The sequence below is a fragment of the Pleurodeles waltl genome, chromosome 12, assembly GCF_031143425.1.
Source record: "Pleurodeles waltl isolate 20211129_DDA chromosome 12, aPleWal1.hap1.20221129, whole genome shotgun sequence".
NCBI classification, from domain to species: Eukaryota; Metazoa; Chordata; class Amphibia; order Caudata; family Salamandridae; genus Pleurodeles; species Pleurodeles waltl.
The window spans coordinates 50,487,826-50,499,835 of NC_090451.1; the positions used below are offsets into that span (position 1 = coordinate 50,487,826).

At 46.8% G+C, this 12,010-nt stretch overlaps 1 protein-coding gene across 3 annotated transcripts in view; it reads left to right on the forward strand.

Moving 5' to 3' along the window:
* Window positions 1-12,010, forward strand: part of MAST3 (microtubule associated serine/threonine kinase 3) — a 194,460-nt gene that overhangs the window by 134,163 nt on the left and 48,287 nt on the right. For all 3 annotated transcript variants that reach the window (XM_069217416.1, XM_069217413.1, XM_069217414.1), the window contains 5 exons: window positions 1,165-1,287; window positions 2,533-2,645; window positions 3,542-3,699; window positions 4,465-4,700; window positions 5,529-5,729. In XM_069217416.1, the coding sequence (XP_069073517.1) occupies window positions 1,165-1,287; window positions 2,533-2,645; window positions 3,542-3,699; window positions 4,465-4,700; window positions 5,529-5,729 (831 nt within the window). The remainder of the gene's footprint in view (window positions 1-1,164; window positions 1,288-2,532; window positions 2,646-3,541; window positions 3,700-4,464; window positions 4,701-5,528; window positions 5,730-12,010) is intronic.

Genomic DNA, 12,010 nt, shown 5'->3' on the forward strand with positions numbered 1-12,010 from the left:
ACATCTCTGCACACGTTCACCAAACACTACTGCCTTGACACTAAGGTCGGAGTGACTGGTACTTAGCCCGTTCAGTCCTGCAAGACTTCTTAGTATGATCTTGGTTTATAGACCCACCTCCGGGGATGGTATTGCTTGGGTTTAAGGAATCAGCAACTCTGTCAGATGAACAAGTTACTCACCTTCAGTAACGCCTTATCTGGTAGAGACTATATCTGGTTGCAGATTCCTTACCGACCAACCCATCCTCCCTAGTCTGAGAATGATTTCTAGGGACAGGGACTCTCCTTTCAGGGCCTTAGTTTTGGCACACAAGGGTCAGTGTTCTTCATGGCTCTGTTCTTCTGGCATGGAAAGTCGTGAAAAGAAACTGACGTCAGTGCGCCGGGGTGGTGCCTGTATAACACACAGGACCGGCGATGTTATATCTGGTGCGGAAGATGCCAGTGACGGACATGGAGTGGATCGATGCGACCTCACGGCGTGCAGGCTTACTGCTCAGAAAACTCTCCGGATCAAGCTGACACCTGGGGGAAATTCAAAGGTAACAAACCTGCAACTTGAATATGTCTCTACCAGATAAGGCGTTGCCGAAGGTAAGTAACTTGTTCTTTACTACCAGCATTTAGGGCATGCTAGAGCCGTCAGGTGACGTTCTCTGAAAGAGCATTTACAATTGGAGTTACAGTTCATAATGTGTTGTGTGCACCATAAATTAGGGTGGTAACAAACCTGGATGTGTTTAATGATTGGGGCAGACACAGAACTCAGAGTAAAAGCATATCGTGACAGCATTTAAACATTATCAGGAATAGTTAATTCAAAGTCTATATTTTTGTCCAAACCCAGGCCTTTTTTGTGGCTTTAACACCTATTGGCGGGTTTCCTCCTTCTTAATGAAAGGTCAGGATTGTTAGGGGTGGTGTTTATAGAAAGCTTCTTAAGGACATTCAGCTCACTTGCGTTCGAAAATCCCATGATTATGGTGACAAATTACACGTTTCAAAAAATTCAGTGTAGTGTTGGATTTCGTTCCTTGTGCGTCCGAATCTGCAGCAACAGCGACACCTAGTGTTCAAACCGTTCCTTGACATGTATAGTGGCAGGACAGTTCTGTGTACATCATATCACTGACTGTCCAGGCTTGTTTTTGGTTTCTTTCAGGGGGAGCCCACGAGGTCAAGCAACACGCTTTCTTCTGCACCTTGGACTGGAACGGGCTTCTGCGACAGAAGGCCGAGTTTGTTCCCCAGCTGGAAGCGGACGATGACACCAGTTACTTCGACAGTAAGGACGCTGCCTCCTCTCCGGGGTCTTACTCTGTGATGATGCGGGGCCTTTCCTCAGAGACCAGCTCCTTGGACAGGCCGGTCGGGCAGATACTGTCGGAGTCCGTCACCTTTGAGGGGACTTTATTTCTGAAATTGATTTTTAATCAGTAGCTTGGACTTCAGCCATTGAGATAGGGGACACTTTCCAATTTTTCGGGGGCTCTTTTCACATAACCGGTTATTCAGAATAATTATTTTCTAGGAATATGTTTTGTTTGTGTACTAGGAAATTATAAATCCTTTAGCAATGTGACCTTGCCAGATTCCTGGGAGCTGACATAAGTTTTTTTTTTTTTTTTTTTTTTTTAAATTTAAACATTTTTTAATGACAATTCATTTAATAGATGGTTAGGCCTGAGATAGTATAAAGTTTCAAGGGAGCCATGTTATGGCCATATAAGCTGCTTCCCATTAATGAAACACTCGGTGAACAAACCGCAGGCTCCCTAAACCGCCACCCATCCAAAATCCATGCCAGTGATATAGTGGTCGAATGTGCTTTCCAATAGTTATGTATTCTGTAGGTTTGAATAACGTTCAGACTCAGTGAGACACTTTAATTGAGTTTTATAGGGCTTGCTGCCACAGGCTTAAAGTTTTGAAGCGCTACATTTCCTAGCGTCAGTCCGCCCACATTCCATTTCCTCCTCCAGCAGTCTGCCTCGCTGTGCCATCATGTGATGGATTTTTTTAAGGCACAGATCAAAAGTTTTTGATTTTTTTTTTTCCAATTTTTTTTTTCTCAAAACCATGGCACTGAAAGTTAGTCAGTTTAACTCTTCCTAGTAATGGGTTACTTTGTTGGAGAGCCTTTCGATAGCATAGCGCTCACCCATAATCGTTTTGAGGGATTGATAGAGTGACTCGTGTCCTCGCATCTGAGTTTTTGACATGCATCCCTGGAGCAGCACATTTTTTTTTGGTTTTCATGTATGCGCCTACCCACACATTTTCTGTTTTATCATTCGTTCACTGGGTTCGCCCTAGCCTCTGGTCACACTCTTGGTTGAGGGGAAACCTTAGAAGGGCATCAATAGGCCTTCCAGATTAATTTCTAGCTCGTTTTTACAGCACTCAGACTTGTAATAACATTTTGTAGATGTGCAAAGTCTTTAATGAGAGAAGGTAAAGGTCCAACATTAAGCCTGAAGCCTTTTTGCATCACACGAATGCACTAATCCCCTTTCTGGTCTTCTTGCAGCACGCTCTGAAAGGTATCACCACTTGGGGTCTGAGGAGGACGACGAGACGAACGATGAAGAGTCCTCTGTTGAGATCCGGCAGTTTTCGTCTTGTTCTCACCGGTTTAGCAAGGTGCACGATTTATGGAACCCGTTGCGTGGGTTATGAATTTTAGAACAAGAGATCCACTGTTCACCTGTAGAGCAAAATTAATTTCTTCAGTCAGGTGTTGCACAATCCTCAGGGAGCCTTATCCAGGTCACCATGGATTGGGGAAATAAATTACAGCAGTTAGTGCAGCATTGGCATTAGTAATGTTTGTTGCAGTTTAAAGATGTATGTATTTGTTACTGATCCTTGTGAAGGATGGTCGGGGAGGGGGCACAAGACTGATGCTTCCTGAAAAAAAAAAAAAAAAGAAGAAATCTTTAAGGTAGACTTTGGTGTGACATAAAACTCCAAGCAGCCAGGTCGCATTAGTTGGGGAATCGCCCACTGTACATCTTTAATGGCATAGGAGCCTCTGGGAAGAAACAAAGGGTGATGAGTGGTCCTCCTCTGTGTGGTACCCATGTAGCTACTTGTACTGAAGGGCTAACAATGGCTGAATGTTGACCGATGCAGCCTTGGAGGTGGGTTCTTTGAATGAGATACTTATTGTAGCTGAATCTCTCAAAGAAGCAGTTACTTCAGTCTGTCACCTGTGGTATCAAACACAGATCGATGGAGAGGAGTCTGTGATCCTCTTAATACTCCAAGTGGATTATTCTCTTAAACCCAAAGCTTTTCCACGATTACCTGCAACCACAGTTAGGTCTGTGTTGCCTCAGACTTCGTGGCGGAGTACTCCACAAGATGCAGCTTGGAAGTTATCAGAATATTGTGTGGCTAGAAGTATTCTGAGACCACGTGGAAGTTTAGTTATTTGGCAGGAAATATTGATGGTTTAGGTTTTATCATGTACCTTCTGCTGTGATTTTTAAAATGCGTCAAGTAAATGCTTGCTGAAGGGTTTGCTCTTTCTGTAGGTTTACAGCAGTACTGAGCATCTTGCAACTCAGCTGAACCTCAGCTTCTCTTCGTCTGAGAGGAGCCACAGTGAAGAGAAAGATGAGCGGAGGGAGAGATGGGAGCGGGCGGCCTCCGGGGAGGAGGACAAGAGCCGTTTCCTGGGTACCGAAGCCAGGTGAGCGGGAAAGTGAGCCTGGAGGGGCACTGCGGCTCTGAATATTGTGTTGATATGCCACGCGCTGACTAGTTCCCACTGGAGATTAACAGGCTGCTGACTACTTGGTCCCCTGAAGACCCATATCTTCTGCTCATTGAGAGTTGAACGTTGGCCATTCCCTCTTGAAGCTCATGAGATCAAACAGAGCGATGAAGGGACCTGTGAAGGCACTGTGGGGCCGGAGAGTTTAGCGGTGGCTGATGGTTTTGGGTCTCTCAGTCAGCAGGAGTGATTTCAGTTGAGCATACCCATCAATGACTCTTGTAGGTTATGTTAAAATACATCTATCTCAAATGTTTGCAGTGATGGCCTCTTGGTATTTCTTCTGTGGTGTGTAACTAATGAACCTGAAAAAGTGTGTAGGGCATTGAGTGGTTTACAATGAAATTGTTGTGATCTAATTGACTCAATGGGACCGCAGCAAGCGAGGGCAACTCATGTTCTCAGAAGGCATCAGTTCGGTCTAAGTATTAGGTTTAATTTGTGAAAGTGACTCATAATGTTCCGTAGATCTATTGAGGATGCTTAGCTGCCTGCTGACCCTGAGCATCTACGTGTAGAGCTACATCCTGGCCGTGCTGCAGCACACAGACAATTTCTAAGAACAGTGAATGCCAGGTTAAGGCTTCGCCTGACCCAAAGTTAAGAGAAGCAGTACGAGAGTGTTTTTTTTTACTGAATATTTACTCCCTTTCTTCATTCCCTTCTCTCTCTCCCCGGTAGGCTGAGGTCGTGGACGTCCTCGGACTCCTCTCAGCATTCCTCGCAGCACGGCAGAAGTGGAAGTCCATCGACCATGAGCAGCGCCTACAGCCTGGAAACCATGCCGAAGTTCGCCTTTTCATCCGAGGACGAGAGTTATGACACAGGATCCTCCAGACCAGAGAAACCACTCTTTGTGTTGGGAGACTTGAAGACCAGCAGCAAAGCGGGAGCCACAAAGACCTCTTCGTTATCAGGTTGGACAGCAGTGATTATGGCTTGCGTTCGCTCAACATGCGGAGCTAGGCCATACCAAGTCTTAAGCCGTAGACGGCAGCGTAGCACAAGGGAAGAAGAAGTTACATTGATAGGTCCTGCAGGAGAAGATAGGCCTGGGGGATCTTTCTGAAAGCAAGTTCATCGTGCATGACTATGTCACGTTGTTGGGTTTCAAAGGTAGGAGTCTAAATTCAAGAACAGTCGATGAGTCCAGTTTTCGATTGCAGAACTTGGCGCTGGAGGGTAAGCACAAAATTATGGGCGGATGTCCATTGTAATCTGCAGCGACAGTTGTCTAATTATCATGTGACCGACGTCACACTTCAACAGTGTCACTAAATCATCAAAATAAATACATACAAATGCCAGAGGGGATATTGGATCAACAATGTGGGGTATTTGTCAGCCATACTGCGCAGACTCCCTGCCTTGTTTGCTTTCAGTTGCTCTCAAACTGAATACCAATATCACAAGAGCGAAGAGTGGGATTTTCTGGAGCTCATTGACTTTGCAGACTTTTGAGGATGGTTTAACCTCTGGCAAGGGAAAACTTGTGGTGGTGTCGAGGAGGTCTCCATTGAGCTCCAAAAGCCTTCTTTTTCTCACTCTAATTACCCACCCAAGAGAGCAAAACTAAACACAGGAGAGGCCAGCAGTGAGAGTAACAATTTTGTGTTAGTCCACACATTCACGGAGTGTAGCGATCCACATCTGCAAATCGGTATCGAAGACGCCTTTTAATACATATTGAGCAGCGTTTTGGTTCGAACGTATTGACCTGCCGTGCTCTTCTTTTCGATTTGCAGCTGATCTTGTAAGCTTGAGCCAAATTCGGTTTCGCAGTAACAGCACGGGCGCCAAAAACACCACCCCTCGAGCCCTGGACCCCGGGGTGAGTCTCCGACTGGGAGGACCAAAGGAAACTCCTGAGAAGCAGAAGATGTCCACCCCCAACAGGGTTCCCAAGTCGGCATCCGTCTCAGCGCTGTCGTTAATCATCACATCAGGTAAGAGCAGCAGAACTGCATCGAGCCCATGGTAGAAACAGCAGAGAGTATAGAAAAGCGGGTGCGAGTGCGTGAGGGATAGAACAGTTAATTGACAGCTAAACCGCCCACTATGGAAGTAACCAGATGGTTGTTGGGGACTGGAATGATAGCTGAGTCCACGAGTGTCACTGCAAGGATAGTTATTAGGGGGGATGTCGTCCTGTCATCCTACAAAGAAACAATAAGTGCCGCTGAGCTATTTAAGAAGAAGCACGTAGTAAATATTAGCATGTATTGAACCTTTTGTGTATTGACATTCCTGGATGTGGACTTGCTAACAGTGCTTGGATGACTGGTAGAAAAATCCCAAAGAGACAAACTTTTGTGCTTTTAGAGTTGAAGGTTATTTATGCTTGTGTCCCCGAAAAGTTGAATTTTTATTGGAGCAGACATTGATAAACCTACATATCACCCAAGGCGCGAGACCCCAGAATCTACCATTTTAAAATGGTTTCTGCCTCCGTAACATAACTGTTCATCGCTGCCTCCAACCAGCACAAGTTGTGTGACTGTACACAGCGTTTAAAATACTGTAAAGTGGCCTACCGGCTGAATATTATGCGAAGTGCAGAGAAACCCTTGCACCCCGACTTTTAGACCTCTATGCAGAGGTGGACCGCACAGACGCCTTCCCCCCAACATTGGATATGGAGACCATAGTGGTGAACCCCAAGACCCAGCCCCCGGGCCTGTGCAGAATATCGCCCTATCTCGCTCGTAAATGAAGATATCAAAATCTTTGCTACAATATTCACAACCCGTCTTAAACGGAGATTGCCCACATCCTGACCAATGTGGGTTCTTGCAGTACCAGGGCACGTGTCACTGTATCCGTAGGCTCCACATGGCATTGGCCAACCATCATCGACTGCCTGGTGATTTAGCATTGTTTTTTGTGGATTTCGAAAAGGCATTTGGACTGGGGCTATTTGCACTTGGTGTAGCAGCGGACCGGTATGGGCCCACAAATTTGTAGGTTGATACAGGCATTGTATGTGAACTCTGAAGCCTGGGAACTGGTTAACAGTACTGTGTCCCAAGCCTTTTCCATTCATCGGGGTACACGTCAGGGATGTCCCTTCTCCCCTCTTTTGTTTACGTTAGCCATTGAACGGCTGGCACAGTCAGTAAGGAGCGACTCTTAATTTAAGGGATGGAGATGGTACCATGATCATGAGGACCGCATAGCACTCTGTGCGGACGATGTCCTCCTTTATCTGGCCAAACCGGCAGACAGTGGCCCGCGTGGCCTTTATCTACTGAGATGCTTCAAAGAGGCCTCTGGACTCCAAATGAACCCCCTGAAGTCAGTATTACTGCCTTTGTCCTTATCTCGAGCTTGACTGGCAAGACAAAGTACCTATTTAAAGTTTAAGCTTCAAATACCTAGGTGTTTGGATGTCGCTTCTGCCCGACCTGGCCTGGTCCCTAAATTTGTGGCCGTTAACACAACGAGCAACTGCAGACATGATGAAGGGGCGCTTCCTTCCACTGAACGTACGAGGTCGCATAGCCCTTTTTAAAATGATGGTCCTTCTGAGGTTTTTGTATATTTTTCAGAACTTATTGTTTCCACTAACACACCCCTGGTTCCACGCTTTGGAGAAGATCATCACAGGTTTCCTCTGGCAGGGTAATAGACCCCGTATAGCGCTGCAGCATTGCCAGAGAGGTCCATATGACAGAGGCTTGGGCATGACAAATCTATATGTTCGATGGCATCTGTCGCTGTAGATACGCATGTTCTGCAATAGCTCGCCATCTGGTGTTGGGCCGGAGTGTTACAAGTTGTTTTTCTTCGAAGAAGTCTTTCGAGTCACGGGACCGAGTGACTCCTCCTTTTGTCTCCATTGCGCATGGGCGTCGACTCCATCTTCGATTGTTTTTTTTCCGCCATCGGGTTCGGACGTGTTCCTGTCGCTCCGAGTTTCGGAACGGAAAAAATAGTTAATTTCGGAAGATTTTCGTCGGTATTGTTGCGTTCGCGATCGGCGTACTTAGATTCAACACCGCATCGAAGATCGAAGAGCTCCGGTGCCCTTCGGGGTAGTTTTTCGATCCTCCGTCGGGGCCTGGTCGGCCCGACCGCGTGCTGAAGAACGCCGATGGAACGGACCCCGTTCCGTTTCTGCCCCAAATGCCACAATAAATACCCCTACACAGACCAACACTTGGTCTGCAACCTGTGCCTGTCACCTGAGCACAGCGAAGACACCTGCGAGGCCTGTCGTGCGTTCCGGTCCCGAAAAACACTCCGAGACCGTCGAGCCAGAAGACTTCAAATGGCGTCCGCACCGACAGCCCGACGGGAGTTCGAGGAACAGGAAGAGGAAGGTACCTTCTCGATCCAAGACTCAGACTCCGAAGGATTCGACGATACACAAACCGTGAGTAAGACGTCGAAAACCACACAAAGAAACATTTACAAGGCCCAGGGGACGCCACTGCCACCAGGCCATGGCTCGACCCATAAATTCAGTGACCGACCGTCGGCACCGAAAAAGGCCCAAACAGTGCCGAGATCGTCCGACTCCGGTCGAGACACCGGCACGCAGCCTTCTCGGGACCGAGAAAGTGCTGGAGACAAGCCTCGACACCGAGATGCCGGTGTGGACACGGCTCGACGCCGAGACAGCGGCACCGAAACAGATCGACGCCGAGAGGTTTCGGCCCCGAAAAGGAAAAAAGTCACCTCGGAGCCGAAAAAACACGCAGACAAAGTTTCGATGCCGAAACAAACTGCAAGCGACCCAGCTTCGGGCTCTTATACAGAAGAGCACTCGCTAACCTCCCAAATGCAAAAGCATAGGTTTGAGGAAGAGCTACAAGCAACTGATGCGGACCATACGCAAAAGCGTATCTTCATTCAGCAGGGGACAGGAAAAATAAGCACCCTTCCCCCCATTAGGAGAAAGAGAAGGTTGGAGTTCCAGACGGAACAAGCACCACAACCAAAAGTGGTGAAAAGAGTTACACCACCACCCTCTCCTCCGCCCGTGATTAACGTTTCACCAGCACAAACGCCATCACACTCCCCAGCTCACACCACCATGAGCCAGGGTGACCAAGACCAGGACGCATGGGACCTATACGACGCCCCAGTGTCAGATAACAGCCCAGAGGCATACCCTACAAAACCATCTCCACCAGAAGACAGCACCGCGTACTCTCAGGTGGTGGCTAGAGCAGCACAATTTCACAACGTAAGCCTCCACTCAGAACAGGTCGAGGATGATTTCTTGTTCAACACACTCTCCTCCACCCACAGCTCCTACCAAAGCCTGCCTATGCTCCCTGGTATGCTCCGGCACGCAAAAGACATATTTAAGGACCCGGTCAAAAGTAGGGCAATCACACCAAGGGTGGAAAAAAAGTATAAGCCGCCTCCTACGGACCCGGCTTTCATCACAACACAGCTGCCACCAGACTCTGTTGTTGTAGGAGCAGCTAGGAAAAGGGCCAACTCTCACACATCTGGAGATGCACCACCCCCAGATAAAGAAAGCCGCAAGTTCGATGCAGCTGGTAAGAGAGTCGCAGCACAAGCTGCAAACCAGTGGCGCATCGCGAACTCCCAGGCACTACTTGCGCGCTATGACAGAGCCCACTGGGACGAGATGCAACATCTCATTGAACATCTGCCCAAAGACTTCCAAAATAGGGCAAAACAAGTGGTTGAGGAGGGACAGACCATCTCCAACAACCAGATCCGTTCCTCCATGGACGCTGCAGATACAGCTGCACGGACAATTAATACATCTGTAACTATCAGAAGGCATGCATGGCTCCGAACGTCTGGATTTAAACCAGAGATTCAACAAGCAGTTCTGAATATGCCTTTTAATGAAAAAGAACTGTTCGGTCCAGAAGTGGACACAGCGATTGAGAAACTCAAAAAAGATACAGACACTGCCAAAGCCATGGGCGCACTCTACTCCCCGCAGAGCAGAGGGAATTACAGCACATTCCGTAAAACGCCCTTTCGAGGGGGGTTTCGGGGTCAAAGCACACAAGCCAGCACCTCACAAGCAACACCGTCCACTTACCAGGGACAGTATAGAGGAGGTTTTCGGGGACAATATAGAGGAGGGCAATTCCCTAGAAATAGAGGGAGATTTCAAAGCCCCAAAACCCCTACTACTAAACAATGACTCACATGTCACTCACCCCCTCCACACAACACCAGTGGGGGGAAGAATAGGTCATCATTACAAAGCATGGGAGGAAATCACTACAGACACTTGGGTTCTAGCAATTATCCAACATGGTTATTGCATAGAATTTCTACAATTCCCTCCAAACATACCACCAAAAGCACAGAATTTAACAACACACCATTCCAATCTCCTGGAGATAGAAGTGCAGGCACTATTGCAAAAGAATGCAATCGAATTAGTGCCAAACACACAAATAAACACAGGAGTTTACTCACTGTACTTTCTGATACCAAAGAAGGACAAAACGCTGAGACCAATCCTAGACCTCAGAGTAGTGAACACTTTCATCAAATCAGACCACTTCCACATGGTCACACTACAAGAAGTATTGCCATTGCTAAAACTGCACGACTACATGGCAACTTTAGACCTCAAGGATGCTTATTTCCATATACCAATACACCCATCGCACAGGAAATACCTAAGGTTTGTATTCAAAGGAATACATTACCAATTCAAGGTACTGCCTTTCGGATTAACAACCGCACCAAGAGTCTTTACCAAATGTCTAGCAGTGGTCGCAGCACACATAAGAAGGCAGCAAATACATGTGTTCCCATATCTAGACGACTGGCTAATCAAAGCCCATTCGTTAATAGAGTGCTCAAATCACACAAATCATATCATACAAACCCTCTTCAAACTAGGGTTCACCGTCAATTTCACAAAATCCAAAATTCTGCCACGCAAGGTACAACAATACCTGGGAGCCATAATAGACACATCAAAAGGAGTAGCCACTCCGAGTCCACAAAGAATTCAAAATTTCAACACCATCATACAACGCATGTATCCAACACAAAAGATACAGGCAAAGATGGTATTACAACTCCTAGGCATGATGTCATCATGCATAGCCATTGTCCCAAACGCAAGACTGCACATGAGGCCCTTACAACAATGCCTAGCATCACAGTGGTCTCAAGCACAGGGTCACCTTCTAGATCTGGTGTTAATAGACCGCCAAACTTACCTCTCGCTTCTGTGGTGGAACAACATAAATTTAAACAAGGGGCGGCCTTTCCAAGACCCAGTGCCACAATACGTAATAACAACAGATGCTTCCATGACAGGGTGGGGAGCACACCTCGATCAACACAGCATACAAGGACAATGGAACGTACATCAAACAAAACTGCATATCAATCACCTAGAACTTCTAGCAGTTTTTCAAGCACTAAAAGCTTTCCAACCAATAATAGTTCACAAATACATTCTCGTCAAAACAGACAACATGACAACAATGTATTATCTAAACAAGCAGGGAGGGACGCACTCCACGCAGTTAAGCCTGCTAGCACAAAAAATTTGGCATTGGGCAATTCACAACCAAATTCGCCTAATTGCACAGTTTATACCAGGGATACAAAATCAACTCGCAGACAATCTCTCTCGAGATCACCAACAGGTCCACGAATGGGAAATTCACCCCCAAATACTGAACACTTATTTCAAACTCTGGGGAACACCTCAGATAGACTTGTTTGCGACAAGGGAGAACGCAAAATGCCAAAACTTCGCATCCAGATACCCACACAAACAATCCCAAGGCAATGCCCTATGGATGAACTGGTCAGGGATATTTGCTTACGCTTTTCCTCCTCTCCCTCTCCTTCCTTACCTGGTAAACAAACTCAGTCAAAGCAAACTCAAACTCATATTGATAGCACCAACTTGGGCAAGGCAACCCTGGTACACAACGCTGCTAGACCTATCAGTGGTACCCTGCATCAAATTGCCCAACAGGCCAGATCTGTTGACACAGCACAACCAAAAGATCAGACACCCAGATCCAGCATCGCTGAATCTAGCAATCTGGCTCCTGAAATCCTAGAATTCGGGCACTTACAACTTACCCAAGAATGTATGGAAGTTATAAAACAAGCAAGAAGGCCATCCACCAGACACTGCTATGCAAGTAAATGGAAGAGGTTTGTTTGCTACTGCCATATTAATCAAATACAACCATTACACACAACTCCAGAACATGTAGTGGGTTACTTGCTTCACTTACAAAAATCT